Source organism: Ptiloglossa arizonensis, chromosome 14 (assembly GCF_051014685.1).
Source record: "Ptiloglossa arizonensis isolate GNS036 chromosome 14, iyPtiAriz1_principal, whole genome shotgun sequence".
Lineage (NCBI taxonomy): Eukaryota > Metazoa > Arthropoda > Insecta > Hymenoptera > Colletidae > Ptiloglossa > Ptiloglossa arizonensis.
The window spans coordinates 4568186-4585944 of NC_135061.1; the positions used below are offsets into that span (position 1 = coordinate 4568186).

Genomic DNA, 17759 nt, shown 5'->3' on the forward strand with positions numbered 1-17759 from the left:
ATTTTGATTCTTGATTAAAAACAGTATAACAAAATGTAATATGCAAATTTGTTATGTAGTTTTGCATTTATTAATCTTATTCATATATTTTTTATAACAGTTTTCTTACAAACGTTTTTTTAAATAAATTCGATAAAATTTACGGATTCAAACCGAAGAAAAAACAGTTCTTCGAGACATATATAGAAAATCGTGAAGAAATTGGCGCACCCATGTTAACACAATCTTATCCTCGATCTCTTTGCAGATTTATTCTTCATGGAATTTGACTCATATCGATGCAACGCATCGATGAATTAATCATCGAAGAACTTATCTGATAACTTCACAGACAGCACGTCGACGTAAAGCGTTCTGATATTAGTGGAAACGTCACCTTTCCACGATATAATTGTGCTAATAATTATGAAAGTGGCGCACGTAAAGTATCTAGAAGAATTGTATTTATCATTTAGTTCGTGTTACGTCGATTTCTATTATAATAATAAATATATGTAAAGTATACGAAAGAAAAATTATCTCCAGCCACTTTTATAATGAAGAACACAATTATCACTTCCCGTCGGGAATTTATCTTAATAGGGAGGGACCTTTTACATACAAGCGTTATTTGTTTCTAAGAATAATATCTCGAGTAATCAGTTATCTCGGTAAACAGTTCGCACGTACAAGCAATCCTCTCCTCCTCTTCAGATGTGTTGGCTTAGGACATCCTTAAGTATCAAAACAAACTCTGTGCGTTACGCGTACTTGCCATACCACATCATCGGTCAAATTTCGAATACGTTCGATGAATCTGTTAGTAGTACGTCAGTAATCACGTTTACAACATTGCTGGAGAGAATTGGCCAACAGAATTGGAGAGAAGTGGCGTCCAGTTAATCGTACTTTTACCATGTATTGAGAGTCACGAGGAGGGCTGTTCTGCGTATACTCTTCAGATAAAACGGAAGCAGAAACTCTAAACCCGTCGGTGCTGGTGATACAGGAACCGATATCCTTTCACGTGAGACGAAACACGAGCAGCGAGCACACGAGTCCTCCAGATAAATTTGTGGTAAAGTATCAGTGCTTCCGGGTCTCGTCACAATCATATCGATCGCTATTAACCCAATCCAATCAACGATAGGTAATCAGGAATCGAGCATGCAGTAATTTTCACTTTCAGATGACAAAATCTGGATCTGTATCTCGAACTAAAACCTCGTTAAATGGATCAGATGAACGCGAAACTTAGAAAAGCGAAACAACAACGTGTATCGATTGATTACTAATACAAAATAGAAATTTTCATATTTTTCGAATACTGTTAATGGATAGGCGACGTTCTCTAGACAAAATTCAGTCCAAACTTGATTTTTCGTATTCGAATCATTTTCAAAACACTTTTAATTGCGTATAATCGAAAATAGTCTGTATATGATGTCACGAACTTTGATTTTGTTTTTTTTTTTTTTTTAATCTTCTAATCGCAAAGGATTTTCAGAGTTGCTTAAAAAGAACTTTGACGCTATTTTTCCAGCGAGTATCGAATTTTTCGAGTAAATTTTCGCAAAATTAATTGCTCATACGAGTAACATCCTCGGTAAGAGTAAACGCAATAACGAGCTCGGCTCGTGTTAGAAACGCGAATTAACGACTTTTATGTTTCTCATTGTATCTTCATGAGAATATTATCAATGGATTTTCGAAATTCTCTCGATGAAAATGAGATCAAACGGTATCGTATTCGGACTATTTTCTCCTCTGCATTATACGAATCATTTCTGAAGAACTTTCAACAACGTATAATTAAGAACAGTCCGAATGCGGTCGTACTTCGTCTCATTTTCATCGTGAGAATCTCGCGGATCCATCAGCAATGCTTTCGTGAAAGTAGAGTGAGAAATATAAACGATTTTAGAACGAATGCCACGGGTACCGGCCCATCGAGGCCGTTTCGTATCAGATTTTTGTATCCACTGCTTTGGAATCACTGCCAGATCGTGAATACACGTATTCGACTTACAGGAGCGTTCCGACTATCAATGAAATCTATTCGTCCGTCTCTTTCACTTTCACGTATGCTTTCTTATTTCCACTCGGCCCAGGCGGCCTTCTCTCCACGTTTGTTCGGCAGTAGCTATTTCACTTCCATGTTTACTTCGTCGTTCTCGCTCGCCTCGGGCGAACTCCACGCGTGATCGATATTGATATCGATCTACGAGAGTGCAGTTACACACAGCACCGGCTGAAATATTCATCAGAAGTTTTCCGACGAAACCAGTTCAAATTTCGTAACACTCGATCTCAATTGATCACAATCGAGTGAAAAATATCAATTCCCGCGATCATTGTACACGTTGACATTTATATTTCATTTTCCAGTCCAAATAGTCTAGCTTTACAAAATTTATAAACTTTGTTCCAGTTTTCGGGGCACCGAAAAAAGGAGGGGGATTTCGCGATGGTTCGAAATGTCGAGAACTTGTAGTTTTCGAGATATTGACAGAAATATATTAGCAACACTACCCTACGTTCTGTCTGTACGTAACATACATATGTATGTGTATAACTGCGCATTTGATATATTGAGTGTGTAGTTACAACTAGGTGATACGTAGATGAGTATCATTTGCGTAGTTGGTATACAGCATATGTAGAAACAATATAAATTTAGTGCTGCGTATATACATATGTATTAATAAAAGAAAATATATTTTCAACGAAAATCCACCATCATAATCTTCATCGTCGAAATATGTACATATGTACCTATATGTATATTTATGTGCAGTGGTTCTTGGAACTGAATACTGATCCAGGGCTCAGTGTAGTTACAAGTAGGTGATACGTAGATGAGTATCATATGCGTAGTTGGTATACAGAATATAAATATACTACTGCGTATATATGTATTAATAAAAGAAAATATATTTTCAACGAAAATCCACCATCATAATTTTCATCGTCGAAATATGTACATATGTACCTACATATGTACAGTATTTGTGTGAGGTGGTTCTTGGAACTGAATACTGATCCAGGGATCAATACGTGGACCGCTGACATAAACAGATCGTCGAGCAGCGAGCAAAGCGGTTACTGCTTCGCGTCGGTTTCATTTGTATACGCAATACGCAGTAACACTCACGTACATGCTATAGATAGAACGCAAGGTAGTATTGCCAATACATTTTCGTTAATATCACAAAAAGTATAAGTTTTCGAGATTTCGAACCACCGCCATTGTAATCCTACATATAATCAAACGTAAATATGTAACAAAAGCTTGTCCAAAATACCAAAAAAAGTCTATTCGTTAAAGGGTTAATTATCGTCCTTAATTATTAAGGGTTAATTACAGTTTGATAAGTTCAACGTTAATCTCTCGTGTTTGAACATTTTACAATAATTCTAACTGTTCCAGGGAAGGGTTTAACCGTAAGAAAGAATTACTTTAATACGAATATCGGGACCAATATAATTTGTGACCAATAGGTTCATCGTGAATCTTTCCAGACAATACTACTATCATAAGTTACAAGATGTCGTCTTCTTCTTGGTCCTCGTCTAACGATCAGTCACGCGAAAGGCAACTCGCGACCAATCGAATATCACTTATGTGTAGTACACCGATGAAGAAAGGTACCACCAGGCCTCTTAGCATAAGCGTGTCCGCGGTTGACACGAATTCCTCCTCGAGTATGAGTAAAATCAGGAAAATACTAATAGCACAGAGTCCTGTAAGAAAACAAAGGAAACTGCGAAAGATGCAGGAAACGAAACTGAGACGGAAGCATAGAAAAAAAAAAGCTCTTCTACCGACAAATGTTGATAGCAATTGGGTAACAGAATGGGAGGTGTCGGCTGACGAAAATGTGAATTTCCAGCAGACACCTACCAAACGAGGTACTTCCGGTTCGGAAGCATTATTTCAAGACCTACCATCTCCGGAACATACTCGAGAAGCGTATCATGTTATACACGATCGTTTGCAGTCACCGATCTTACAATCTCGTCAAAAGAAAGCAGAAAGTCCTGTAAAAATCGATTCGGACGATGATTACGAACCTTTTTCACCGACCGATACGACGCATCTCCTTTTACGTATCAACTATCCAACGGATAAGGACAAAGAGGATTTAGAGGACACAGAAAGCGAAGAGATATTCTTTAGTAATTATTCATTTCTTCCGAAATATTCGTACACAGTGTTCGATTGCGCCGAATGGTTGATCGCGAGGATACAAATTTCAGGAAAGGAGCACGCGGTGAAAACGTATTCACGTCCGAGACAGTTGAGGCAAACGAAAAAAGTTATAGAACCGAAGGATAAATCGAAACAGTGGATAATGGATGTAGCAATCCCGACAACATCGAGCGACATCCTGTGGGATGATTATGTTAAGGATCATCCTGAAGAGATGCACGACTATGTTGCGTCACCTGCCACTCGGGCGAAACTATCGAAAGTGAATAGAAGTTCCGAGAAAAAACGCAACACGAGTAAACAAAGTAAGTGACCGAGAATTTTACAAATTTATTCGCCAAAATTAAATGTGACTAGGTAAAATTAAATTAGCGATTGTTTTATTAATAGAAACATCGATTTCGGGATTATACGGTGTATAATTAGTAGATATTTATATTTCAGGGAAAAATCGCGCTAAAATGAAAAACTACGAAAAGGGACCGGTTAGTAGTTTAATTTGGCCTGAGGTTGTAATACCAACTAATATGAAAATGATGTCTGCGACCATGAACAGATTTTCAAAAACATGGATTGCAAATCACGACGTGTACGATTTCTTCAATTCGAAAGAGCGTGACTTAGATAGGGACAACGTAACAGGGACAAGAATAAGTCTCAACGAGTTTTGTCGTCGATGTAAAGCTGAAAAAGACGACAGCTGAAAAAGAGGAAGCGGACATACGGTCTAACAATTAAATATCGTTTATTCAATATAAACGAGGAAATACTGGACGGTGTTGAATTGTTACGTCACGTTAAATAAGAGTAACAAATCTTTATTTGATCTTTAATGAAGATTTATCAGAATAATACGCTCTAATCTTGTGTATATTTATTTGTAAGATTTGGTATTCTTATTTAATATGACTTAAGAATTCAATATTGTGGAGTATTGAATGTTTTGTAATTAACCATTTTTTTGTAGCACTATTGCGGTACAATGTGCCTGTACGATTTTTATGAGTTATTGTTTCGATTATATATTTATTTATATACTTTGATTATATACGATCAAGTGTATGTCGCCCAAATTGATCTGTTCAATTTAAAATAAAACACGTTATTTGTTGCATTTATTTACTTTCCGATTATTTTTCATAATTGGCTAATATATTTTGAACATGCTCAGGATACATTCAATTCAATTTAGAATATAATGTAAAGAAGAATTAATAATTTATCACAAAATGATTATCATTTAAAATTGAAAATTTAATTTTTAACAAAATATGATAAAAGTTTATTTCACGTTGTGATGCAGAATTTAATTCTCTTACTCTCTTTACATTGTATTCCAAACATTTTTTTACATTTGTGCAATTTACACGAGATAATTATTATTATCTGTGGACAAATTTTACTCAAATTTGATTAAGGTTTCGAGTTGGAAATATAAAACATAGATATAAAGTTTTATCGAAATCCATTTAGTTGTTTAAACGCAATCGTGTTAACAGACATACACACGTAAATATTCTACATATATACATTCGACAAAAATTGTTAAAACGTATTTTTCTGTGAAAACAGAGGACAGTAAAAATGAGAAAAAACCACAATCGGGCGGTGAAAAGTATATATGAGAATGTATTGTTGAAATTTGTAGTCAATATGTTCATTACATTTTGCAAAATCTTGACAACCAGTTTGGAAAACACGATTTTGAGGTAAACACAATTAAAATTTGAACCTACCGCGCAATACGCTTGAATGATCTAACACGTTCTTCAAAGTATTTTGTGGTAGTTAAACTTTTCAAAGTTATAAAAAGAAATTTTCGATTCGACACTTGAAATAGTAAAGGATAAGATACTGCACGAAAACATTGATACATTTATAAAATATGCAATTAATAATGTCACTCGTTTTTATAAAAAGTACAATTAAATTTTATTCAAATAAATTTATATTAAAATTGTTTTTTCTATTTCAATTTCATTTATTATTTATATTTTTGGTCTAAAATACTATTTGAATTATAAGAGATCAATCTTATGATAGTAAAAAGTGACATCTATGTAGATCCATAAATAAGTAAAATCTTTTAATTAGTCAACCGTCGCAACAACATTCGAATCATACACATTTCCAAATGCACACGCAGATATGCATATGAATGACCTATTTCACTCAAATATAAAGTATTAATTATTTTAGGAAAAGAATTACCGAAACAACTATTCGATACTATAAATTATTGTTCGAGTAAAATTATATTCGCATTCATTATTTTCCGTTGCATTCGTTATACGAACAAGGTTGCATTCATTTAACCCTGATTTATCACTATACATCACGAATCATATATACCTATTAAATAATTATTTTGATAATAAGTTACATATCTAAACAACCGTTTAATCGAATACGTTTTAACATCATTATTTATCGACTTTATTTGTTATTTATGAATTTAAAAAAATTTTAACATTTTTTGGTTAAAATTAAACGTAACGAACCTCAAAAATTTTCCACCTAATTCGATGAAACTAAACAGCTGTTTAATTTCTTAATTAACCGACATATCATGTCGCAGAGTAAATTTTATTAAAATTTAAGTTTAGCGTATATCTAGACTACTTTAAATTCAGACATCTTGAATTGTTTCAGGAAAAGAATTCACTGCCTTTAATATCGTATCTCACTGTATTTCTCCGTCATTTTCTCTCTTTAGAATAAACCAAAATAAACAACGTTCGCAGTTTTCGATATGAGTGTTTTGTTCGACTTCGTAAGAAGTGTGGTTTTAAAAATGTTGCAGATAATTTGGTTTGGTAAACGAAAAGTAACAAATTCACTGAGTATATACGTTAAAACGAACACGGGAAATACACTTGCTGTCGATCTAGACCCAAAATGGGATATAAAGAACGTAAAAGAAGTAGTGGGCTCTCAAATGGGTGTACCACCCGAAGATTTAAAAATTATATTTGCAGGTAAAGAACTGCATAACTCGACAGTAATAGAGGTAAATAAATATAACTTAAATAATAATGTTATTGACAATTTGTATTTGTACAATGCAGAATAATATATGTATGATAACCTTACCTGATCGCAATCTTTCCATGTATTTTCATTTATCTATTTTATATTTTGTTATAAATTCATACAAGAGTGTAATTTTTCAATGAATTGCACTTCTCGTAATGCTTATTTTACATTGTTATAGGAATGCGATTTAGGTCAACAGAGTATTCTACACGCGATTCGAACTCCGTCTCAGAAACTTAATAAAAGCAGAGATACAAGCACTATTGAAGAATCTTCAGAAATATCCGAGTTGAACGATAGTGGAAGTAAACCAATGAACGAAACTCTTACCGATTTACCTTTGGATGAATCGGATCCGCAAGAAAATTTATCTATGGAAGGTAGAATAATTGTAACCATTTAAAGAGTAAACACAAACGTTTACAATGCACACGTATGAAATGTAAACTTACTGAAAGTATAACTGATTATTAGTATCCTGCAAAAATATTACCATATTATTACTGTTTACAGAGCAGCAAGAAAAACGTGCACATTTTTTTGTATTTTGTTCAGCACCGTGTAAAGCGGTCACAAAAGGAAAATTAAGAGTGAAATGTGCAACCTGTAAGAGCGGTGCAGTTACGGTAGATAGAGATCCTCAATGTTGGCCAGACGTATTACTGCCGCGTAGAATAACAATTCACTGTGAAAACGATTTATGTCCAGCACCTACATCATTTTCTGATGATGACACTGAATCGCAAGTTTTATATGCTCGCTTCTATTTTAAGTGCGCAAAACATACTAGTCTAGGGGAAGGAGACGAAGCAGTTCCCCTTTATCTTGTGAAACCAAACTTGAGGAAAATACCTTGTCTTGCTTGTAGCGACATCAGGTGATTAATTTGTTAAGTGTAATGCGTATAGCACGAAATAGTAATATTTATCAATAAGGGCCATTCGTTTATAGCAATACAGTGCTGGTGTTTCCGTGCGAGGCTGGGCATGTAACTTGTCTCGATTGCTTTAGAGATTATTGTTCAGTACGTTTAAGAGAACGTCAGTTTCAGTTTGATGATACTAAAGGATATTATACTCTTCCGTGTCCAGCAGGATGCCCAAATTCTTTTATTCCTGAAATTCATCATTTCCATCTTCTTACTTCAGAGCAGGTACTTTACAGATGCCGAAACATTTGGAAGTTTTCAAACAATAATACGTAGATTATGTAGTATGACCAGTATCAGAGATTCGGTACAGAAGAATATGTTTTACGCGCTGGTGGCCTTTTATGTCCGAGACCTGATTGCGGAATGGGTATTATACCATCATCTCCGGACGATGGTTTGAGCGACGAAGAGTGCAGAAGAATTCAATGTATCGGTGGCTGTGGGGTAAGCATGTACAAAAAAAGTATTTTGAAGGATGTACACAGAATGATTTAGTAACTATTAGCACTTTACTTATTTCCAAAATTATAATATTTGGAGAAAAAATTGCACAGTAAGAAAAGGAGAATAGTATAATAAAAATTTGACTATAGGTAGCCTTATTTTCGAGATATGAAGATCACCTGTGCTCTTTTGTAATGGAGTACTATATTGTTATAGTAAACGTTAAAACAAATTCAATGACTTAAAAGGTAAGGTCATGATAATATAATGATGAAAAGAAAATGCAGGAGAACATTAATGTTTACCATTTTCCAAATTTTTTTTTTAAATTTTTCTGTAATCGCTTTAGATTCAGAAATAATTAAAGCGTTAATAATTACTGAACTTCTCTGCGTGCATAAGTAACTAATAATGACGTTATCGATAATTAATATTTTGTTTACAGTACGTTTTCTGCAGAATATGTTTACAAGGATTTCATGTAGGAGAATGTGAATTACAATCATCCGAGTTTTCCAATGCAGTATTGGAAGCTAATGGATATTCTGTAGATCCATTGAAAGCTAAAAATGTATATACAAAACACCATTATTTATATTTGATTTATTTATCGAATTGAGATTTTACTTCACGGTATTCTTTTTAGGCACAATGGGACGAAGCTAGCAAGAAAACTATACAAATATCAACGAAGCCCTGTCCAAAATGTAGGTCACCAACAGAAAGAGACGGTATGTGTTAATATTGCACAACAGTGTAAGAACGCGATGCATTAATAATTGTATATTCATGAAAATACTATTTTCCAGGAGGATGCATGCACATGGTTTGTACAAGAGCAGGCTGTAATTATCATTGGTGTTGGGTATGTCAAACTGAATGGACAAGAGAGTGCATGGGTAACCACTGGTTTGGTTAATGAATAATCAATATTCAAAATCATTGTATATCATTGTAATATTATTGTGTACATAAATGTAAAGAACAAATTTCGATGACTATATTTATGAACAAGTAGATACTAATTAATTTAAGGACATACTTTGAAAGGAATTTTGTAGGATTTGGATACTGCCTAAAATTAAAGATACCATGTTTACATCTTTCTTTTTCACTGTACTATTTCGTAATTGTACAAATAACCGATTTATTAAAATCATTTTCGTTTCTTAGAAATTTGATTACGACTTGGTATAAATTAATTACTGTATATATAACAGTTACAAATTTATATTTGCATATAAATCTCGGTAAATTATTACGAACAAAATGTTTAATGCCTTTACGTTGTCTACGAATAAATAATTATATATCTTCTATGAGCAATCGTGTAATTTTAGCCTACTTCGTTTAACTCTGAGGAAGAAACGAAATATACTCGTTTGGTATATTTTATTTTAATGATTATATTATCCAGTACATATTATCTAGAAACATTAAGACACGATCATAGGACGGACGGATTTCTTGGAAATCGAAATTGAATTGATATCAATTAATCGATTGCAAAACACATTGACGACTATTTTAACAGTTCGTCGAATAAAATCTACAAACTGTTTAATTAGTCCTGTTAACGTTAATAAACGTTCACGTATACTTTTTTCTTACCATTTGCTATCAACGCGATATTCTTCATATTTCTACTTCGCAATGTTTACTGCATTTCTTTTTCTATATTGTCCAAATGTGTTGGCTCTCATTAAAAAATTTACCCTACACTTAACAATAGTTTCAAATACCTATACGTATTATTCGTATTGCACCTAAGTGGACACTGTGTACAACTTCGTATTTATTTTCATATCTCGATTTTCTTCTTCTTTAATCACCTAACTATAAAAACAAATGTAAAAATCATCGAGTAGCAGCTACGTAGGATAAATAAAACTAGTTGTATCACATTCTTAAATCAAATTGCTGTAGTTTGGGGAGCAGGTGGTGGTGTCAACGGTGTCCAAGCAGTAGTCTGATGATCATTGGCCGCAATGTCCGACTCCTGTCGGTGATGTCTATCGATAACCGTTGTCAAGTATCTTCGATTCTCGTCCGATTGAACGTCGTTTAACGTATCAGCACTTTGATCGGAGTAACTAACCGGTATATGATGTTCCTTCGAAGGTGTATCGTATTCTACACTGACAGGTGACACTGTTCCAGTCTGTTGTATCGGTTGCAGATGTAACATTTGGGGATGATGGTGTTGCGGATGACGGTCCGGTGTTGTCGATTGCACAGGTGAAGCCTGATACTCGTGAACGTATTCGTCAACCGGAGGAACCGTATCCGTGCCGTTTGGATGTAAAGAGTGATGTAGCCCGGTATGCGGAACCGGAGTGTACGAAGACATCTGATGATGTAAATGTAGATTCAAGTTTAAATAGGACTGCTGTTGCTGCTGTTGTTGTTCCGATAGGGTGGACGGATGAATCCAGGCCGAGGTATCGGTGCAGTGTCCGTGTTCTTGAGGGACAGAAGGTAGATTCGACGGTACGTACAAAGTGCATCCAGTGGCCGTGGTAGGCGATGCGGTTCCAACAGTGCTTCTACTGAACACTGCGTGTGTGGACGAAGTCGGTGATGGCGAAGGAGATTGTGGCCATTCTTGGGTAGGCGGTAAACAAGCCGGACTCAAGTTTTGCAGAGATTCTGGACTCCGTGGTGACCAACCAGATGCTGCTACATAGGCAGTGGAATGCAGGAGTTGCACCGGATTGTACGGATCTGAGCGTTGTTCTGTAATACGAATGTGGAAAGTTGGACCAGTTGCTTTCGAAGAAATCTTCAGGCAAGGAGTATAACAATCATCATCCACATAACCACGGATAGTCAAATCCACATGAAGGCAAGGAGAAGTAGCCTCAACGAACGTGGAATGATTTGTTAATCGCGTTAATCGCTGTTTTTGTATGGATCGTTTGATAACGATACAGGTAAGGAACGAGGGATTACAAAATTAACAAATTTAACGCTAAAACCATCGATAAATTCCTGTACATCGACCCTCGTTGTAACAGCAGTTTGAGCAACTGTACAAATATTGGGTTGTTCGGAAAACCATTTTTCATAATGGAGAATATATGATCGAATAGAATGTTTATACACTCTAAAAAGAATCGTGTTTCATTTTCACCAAAAAGAACGAAACGACTTTCCGAATTTCTAAGGAATGTTGTACCAATGGTATGATCGATGTGAAAATCTGTTCGGGTCCGAAAAGACCCAGACGTGGTACGGCGAAAGTTTAAGTACACAGATCGTACGTACAGAATGGAAACAAATCTAAAGTAAATTTCTTTCTAAAAACAGCTGGAACCAGACATTTTGTCAATCTCTAATGTTAAGAATCTTACCGTCTTGAATGTACTTGTGTCTAAGCGTGTAAGGCGCCGATCTGCAAGTATTTCTGTGCCCAGCTGTAGAAACGGTGCAAGGATTAGATAGATGATTATTGATCGTCACCGATGCTTGATTTTGCGCGGCTGCGATTGCTGTAGCGGTGTTATACTCGTATCCCATACTGGGCTGTGGCAAAAACCAAGCACCCGTGTCTGTAATAATCCGTAATAAAAATTTTAATGCTTGTAAAATTTAACCTTATTTCGTAATTTCCAATCACGGTGAACTCACATTGGGGATAAGTCTGCGGATCGGCTGGTCTCTCCTTAGCATCGAGGAACGCTTTCGCGAAAGGATTGTACTTAATTTTCAAATTTGTCACTTCCTCGTTTTGGTAAGCCGTCACCGCTATGAATTGTGTCTCGGGATAGCGGTACGTGAGGACCTGGACACACACAGATTTTTTATTAAGATCGGATAATCAAAGACACAGTTAACTAACGATTGTCGTTAGTCGACCGATGATTGTCATAGAGTACAACTGGTGTTGTACCGTTCTTTGCTCCACCGCGTCCACGCGAACTAGATGAACACGAGGCTCGTACTTGTGCAGCGAGTTCAGCATAATTTGTCCGTTTCCGTTCGATTTGTTGGTCAGCTTCACTTTGGCGAACGATACCGCTTCCTTCATCCAATGGGATCCGAAATTCGGACTCTCCGGATGTATGTAAATCGGATTCGGTGGAGCGACTTCCGCTTTTCCACCTGGGACCCATTCTCCATTAACGTATTTCCATCTATGAACACGATTCTCGAATGTATGCTCTTTAAACGTTTAATCTCTCAGCCGGGGACAACAACTATCGCCACATTTCATCGAGTATTTTTAAACAGAAGTTATTATTCAATTTCAATTCGCCAATTCCCAACTTGAAGATTACATTTTCCATAAAAGTTACACCCCATGGGGATTACATAGATCTGTTTCGAGTATAAAATGCGTGTATTCTACTGGGTTGTTCGGGAAGTCATTTCGTTTTCCAAAATGGAGAATGTATAGTTTAATAAAATGTCTATACGCTGTAAAAAAATTGTGTTTCATTTTCACCAAAAAATACGAAATCACTTTCCGAACAACTCAATAGAAACTTAACGTTAACGATGAAATCGATACTACAGGATCGTATGTAACGTATACTTCACAAGTATCGAAACGTTAGATACTTGGTATCAAAATTCGATACTCGTACTATTCCAGCGAATATGAGTTGGTATCAATACCGTGTAAACCGAGTAGGCACCGATATTACCGTGAATGTATAAAAAGTAAACGATCTATTTGCACGATACTATCGTAAATGTATCAAACACAAAGAACATTGGTAAAATTGATTACTCGTAGTTCCATCTTTTTAATTTTCAATACATTTGCACATGGTTTGTACAAATGTATCGGTATCGATAGATTTTATTAGAAAAGTATCGAAAATTTATACCAACTTTCAACAGTGCTCCTGCATTCGATACTTTTGCGCATCTATGAAAACGATTTGATCTAAAACTTTAAACTATTATCGATACAGTATCAGTCCCGTCGCTGCAAAACGTTTCTCTACTTTCTTAACCGTTGTGATATACACACTTATCTACGTATGTATATTCTCCTCGTCGCTATTAGTCGCTCCATTTCACAATGGCCGTCGACAAAAGTTGCGCGTCTTTTTTCGAGCGTTAGTCCGAGTCGCCTCGCTCGCGTTCCGATTGGGATGTGTTCCGCGTGCGAATAACAGACGACGATTGACCGAGTTAAAAATAACGTTCTAACAAGTTTAGGATCGTAGTTAACGGTGTCACCGTGAACGAAAGGGGTACGATAATTACGCGCGGTGTCCTTCGCGTACCCCGGACCACTCGTTCGTGAAACAATAGGCAAGATTCTTATTACCTGTGCGGATCCACTTGGACGAATTCAAGGAGAAGAGTGTACATGGCTTTCGGTTCTAATCCCCGCGCGACAATCTTCACAACCGGAAACATTCGTCTGAAAGTAAAAATGAAGAATGTATGAGTTGATGATGACTTCGTCTTCGTCTAAATTTAAGTTCGGCCAAGGCAGCGGCTACCAAGGGACGTTTCGTGAGACGACGAAGCAGCAGCGCCCGACCGAATGGAGGAAAATTTTTATAAACACTAATGAAAGTAACACCGAAGCCGGCGATCGGCCAGAAGGATCGAGCCGCCGGTAATAAAATTTTACGATGCTCACGATCCGCGTAAAATATCTCTCCAGTCTTCGACTGGTACCTGCGAACATCTCCGCATGAAAAACGCGGTCGACAAACCGTAATCGTTTTTAATAATATACGAATCGTAAAAGTAGTCGGCCAGGTTACACCGTGCCCGTGTCGAATACCTTTTGATCCGCCGGACCGCCCGAGCAATTTTTCGCGCGCGAGACTCGCGCGTTTCCGGTTTCGTTCTTTCTTTCGCCACGTTCTCCTATTTTCATTCCTTTTTTCGTTTCAGTTTACAATCATTGGTCACCGAATTAGGACCACTTGAACACCGACGAGAAACGGTAAAATTCCAAGTTTCAGAACTTTGTCGATATTCAACGAGAACTGTCGCGACAGCAAGCAAATCGAAGCTCGAATCTTCTACTTTTTGATTACTTCGGTAGATTTTACTTAGGTCGCTGGCCGAGGGACGTAATCTCTACTTATAGCGGGGACAGTGGAATTGTAAATGTTTCTAGATGCTCGACAGTGGTCTTAGAACATAGAGAATAATTATTGTCGAAACGTGTGAAGTCTTTTCGCGAACGTGTCACATGATTCGGTCGCGTTTCAGCTCTAATCGCGATTATCGATTTTGAATTATAACAGGTTGGTTCCTTGGGTCATCGATGACCCGTAATGTCTCAGCTCACGATTCACCTTTTTGTATTCTTAATTGTTACAGTGGAATTGTAAAGGTTTCTCGATGTTCAACAGCGGTTTTAGCCTGTAGAAAATAATGTTAGCGATTTATTGTCGAAATATGTGAAATGTTTTCACGTAATATGCAAATGTGTCAAATGATTCGATCACGTTTCAGCTCTAATCGCGATGATCGATTTCGAACCTTAATCCATTGGTTCCTTGGGTCATTAATGACCCGTAATGTTTCACCTCTCGATTCACCATTTTGTATTCTTAATTATTACTTCCTGAAAAATCTATTCTTCCTTTTCTACGCGTATTCGCGCGAAACAATAATGAAAATCGTACTTTGACAAAAATATGAATTTTACTGGTAGACTTTAACTGTTCTATTTATTCGACAATTATCGTTCCTAATCTCTTCGGGGATACCGGCGTGCGTTTCATTTTTCACAATGGAAGTAACCGCTAAAATTCGAAATAAATAGTCACGGGTAAGTTTCCCACTGATGTAACACGACAACATCGTCGCAAGATCAACGGACGTCACGAGACGACGATGGTTTCAATTTCAGTCCGTTCGAAAAAAACTAACTCGTCTTCGAAGAGATTGAATAGGTATCGATGCATATTTTAAGCGAATCTTCGTGGACAAAGATGGTTCCAGCGTATTGTGTCTATACGTACCTATGTGTTTTTCTTTCAAAGAAACGACTTCGTTGACGTCTGACTTGAATTATAGGAGCACAACTAATCCCGATTTTCCATTAAAGCGTGTTTCATCGATGGATTCCAAAATCATTCAATTTCGTACACGAATATGCTCCATCCTCTCCCGATTCTTCGAAAATCATTCTATTTGTTACACACACTCGACTCTCTCTCGATTGTTGGAAAATTATTTGGTATATACGCTCGACTTTTCTCGATCACATTCGTGAAAGTTTATCAAACCGTGCTGTGTAAAAAACGATCAAATTGTGTCATAAAAACGATCAAATTGTGTTATAAAAACGATCAAATTGTGTTACAAAAACGATGGCGTTACATTGTCAAAATTTTTGCACCGTGTTGCAACGAAATCGTGTTACGAGAGGGTGTCGAGTGTAGAATTTGGCGCAAAGATGCAAAATAAAAGAGCGAAAAACTATTTTCTATGACCAATGGAGTACCAAGGTTACGAGTACAAGGTCGTTGGAAAATAAATCACCTTTCATCGAAATGTTCAACGGACAGAAACTTGGTGAACGTAAAGACGAGAAGCGAGAGAAGAAACGATTTATCGCCGATCGTAACTTAAATTCGCGGGAGATGCTGGAAACGCGAGAGGCACGCCGCGTAGCATGAGAAACACTAAGGTTGTTTCTGTCGCGTAGACGGAACGTTCGTTCGTGTGAATCATCTAAATTCTTGCAACGTTTCGCAATCATTTCTTTCCATTCTGCGTAAATTTTTTTTTTCTCCAGTACGCGCCCGTAGCGTACACCGTCTATTATTTTTACCTTCCAGCTTGTTCGCGCGGACGGTCTAATTGATACATTTTTACGCGCGACGGAGAGCCATCTTTGCTCGGTATCCTCCAACGAACGGATGGATCGTTCGAGGTTGGGAGCGCGAAACCTCGTGACGTTCTATTTTAGAAGCGTGAATTGATCCACCACGGGAATCGATGTCGATTTCCAGGTCTCGTTGCACGATCGTTTCGAGACACTGGTTACAGGTAACGAACCCTACCGGTGATGAAGTCCGTCGACGAAACGACGTGAAAAGTCGTTTCCACGATCGAAACGCGCGGTGGACGTTGATCGATATTCGCGTAGTGCACTCACCTCCCGTTCTTCGTGACGATCATCTCGTTGGTGAGACACTGAAACTTGGTCCACAGATCCCTGTCCTCGAGCGACAGAGACAGAGGCAATCCCTGGCTACCGGTGATCGTCATCGAGCCGAGATTCTGGCTTCTCTCGTCGTTCTGTTCCTCCCGATCGTTCTCCGGGGTCGCTCGACTTTGCCTACCGACGCTACCGCGTTCCCGTTCACGGTCCTCGTGGACTCCCTCCCTGTCCCGTTCCCTCTCGCAGCAGGAGGAACGCGCTGGAGAACCGGGAGTAGTAGCCGCCGGCTGCATCGCGTCCCGTAGTTTTCGCGTCGCGGATGGTGGTCGTCGGTGTCCTCTTCTCGTTCCGTTCCCCGTGGACGGGATACGCACCGTATCGAAGGGAACTCGTGGAATCCACAACCACCGGAACAACGGTGATATACGTGGGTATACGGTACGAGAGAGAGAGAGAGAGAGAGAGAGAGAGAGAGAGAAGAAAAATATAATAGAAGAAAATAGGTTACCCGGGAGACGATTGTCGCGTAGGACGATCGATCGGGTGCGTCGATCGGATTATCGTCAAGGACAGGGGGGAAGAAAGAAAAGAAAAAAGGAAACGACAAGAAGGACGGAAGGAAGGAAGGCGTCGGTCGGTGGCGGGCGTAATTCCTTCACCGCGACTATTCGGTCTCGCGGCCGCGTGGTCGTGCTCGTAACACTTGGGCGCGATATTTCACACTAGTCGGCGAAGACGAGCCGAAGACTGACCGCTGACATATCGTCGTCTCTCTTTCTTTCGTCAGTTCCGCGACGGTGCCCTACGGAGAACCGTCCAATCGATGCCTCGGCACGGTTCTCCTGTTCCACGGGCGCTAATTGAACTCTAAATTAGGAATCCGCGGGGGCAGTATGGCGGCTCGGTGGCACCGATGAGGATCCCGTCGATTGGTCGCGAGCCGGCCCGCAACGTCGGAGCGATATCACTGGCGGTTGGATTCTTTTTGAAGACGGTGGACATTGGTCGCCGCCTTTCTTCGGTTTCGACGGCCAATCCATGCACGGGACCATTTTACGATT

General features: G+C 38.0%; 3 protein-coding genes across 8 annotated transcripts; 2 read left to right on the forward strand and 1 right to left on the reverse strand.

Annotated features, from left to right (window-relative positions):
• Positions 1 to 727: 727 nt before the first annotated feature.
• Park (E3 ubiquitin-protein ligase parkin) lies at positions 728 to 9595 on the forward strand. 2 transcript variants are annotated; one of them, XM_076326549.1, is made up of 9 exons: positions 728 to 1057; positions 6996 to 7202; positions 7407 to 7608; positions 7742 to 8105; positions 8180 to 8381; positions 8442 to 8603; positions 9049 to 9174; positions 9250 to 9334; positions 9413 to 9595. In XM_076326549.1, the coding sequence occupies exons 2-9, from the start codon at positions 7131 to 7133 to the stop codon at positions 9520 to 9522; spliced, it is 1323 nt and encodes a 440-aa protein (XP_076182664.1). In that variant the 5' UTR covers positions 728 to 1057; positions 6996 to 7130; the 3' UTR covers positions 9523 to 9595. The 2 variants fall into 2 exon arrangements, with proteins under 2 accessions (XP_076182664.1, XP_076182663.1); XM_076326548.1 differs by lacking the exon at positions 728 to 1057 and having other exon boundaries at positions 6785 to 7202.
• Positions 1055 to 5295, forward strand: LOC143154396 (uncharacterized). Of its 4 annotated transcripts, XM_076326552.1 has the most exons (4): positions 1055 to 3158; positions 3502 to 4158; positions 4240 to 4497; positions 4622 to 5291. In XM_076326552.1, exons 1-4 carry the CDS (start codon positions 2966 to 2968, stop codon positions 4894 to 4896), a joined length of 1383 nt encoding a protein of 460 aa, XP_076182667.1. In that variant the 5' UTR covers positions 1055 to 2965; the 3' UTR covers positions 4897 to 5291. The 4 variants fall into 4 exon arrangements, with proteins under 4 accessions (XP_076182667.1, XP_076182665.1, XP_076182666.1 ...); XM_076326550.1 differs by having other exon boundaries at positions 3502 to 4497; positions 4622 to 5295; XM_076326551.1 differs by having other exon boundaries at positions 3502 to 4497; positions 4637 to 5290.
• Positions 9596 to 9767: 172 nt separating the features above from the next.
• Byn (T-domain transcriptional activator brachyenteron) lies at positions 9768 to 16991 on the reverse strand. Of its 2 annotated transcripts, none has more exons than XM_076326545.1 (6): positions 16693 to 16991; positions 13888 to 13983; positions 12496 to 12739; positions 12234 to 12387; positions 11957 to 12154; positions 9768 to 11339 (listed from the first exon to the last, which is right to left on the reverse strand). In XM_076326545.1, the coding sequence occupies exons 1-6, from the start codon at positions 16989 to 16991 to the stop codon at positions 10516 to 10518; spliced, it is 1815 nt and encodes a 604-aa protein (XP_076182660.1). In that variant the 3' UTR covers positions 9768 to 10515. The 2 variants fall into 2 exon arrangements, with proteins under 2 accessions (XP_076182660.1, XP_076182661.1); XM_076326546.1 differs by lacking the exon at positions 16693 to 16991 and adding an exon at positions 15551 to 15668.
• Positions 16992 to 17759: the final 768 nt, after the last annotated feature.

What these genes read in the sequence shown, in the direction of transcription:
- LOC143154396 (XM_076326550.1), top strand. Translation starts at nt 2,966, where the DNA reads ATGTACCTACATATGTACAGTATTTGTGTGAGGTGGTTCTTGGAACTG. An exon ending in TGCTATAGATAGAACGCAAG is followed by an intron (nt 3,159 to 3,501) that starts GTAGTATTGCCA and finishes GAATCTTTCCAG; the next exon opens with ACAATACTACTATCATAAGT. An exon ending in ACGCAACACGAGTAAACAAA is followed by an intron (nt 4,498 to 4,621) that starts GTAAGTGACCGA and finishes TATAATTAGTAG; the next exon opens with ATATTTATATTTCAGGGAAA.
- Park (XM_076326548.1), top strand. Translation starts at nt 6,945, where the DNA reads ATGAGTGTTTTGTTCGACTTCGTAAGAAGTGTGGTTTTAAAAATGTTG. An exon ending in ATAACTCGACAGTAATAGAG is followed by an intron (nt 7,203 to 7,406) that starts GTAAATAAATAT and finishes ACATTGTTATAG; the next exon opens with GAATGCGATTTAGGTCAACA. An exon ending in AGAAAATTTATCTATGGAAG is followed by an intron (nt 7,609 to 7,741) that starts GTAGAATAATTG and finishes TACTGTTTACAG; the next exon opens with AGCAGCAAGAAAAACGTGCA.
- Byn (XM_076326545.1), bottom strand. Translation starts at nt 16,991, where the DNA reads ATGCAGCCGGCGGCTACTACTCCCGGTTCTCCAGCGCGTTCCTCCTGC. An exon ending in ATCGTCACGAAGAACGGGAG is followed by an intron (nt 13,984 to 16,692) that starts GTGAGTGCACTA and finishes TTTTACTTTCAG; the next exon opens with ACGAATGTTTCCGGTTGTGA. An exon ending in TCCGCAGACTTATCCCCAAT is followed by an intron (nt 12,155 to 12,233) that starts GTGAGTTCACCG and finishes GGATTATTACAG; the next exon opens with ACACGGGTGCTTGGTTTTTG.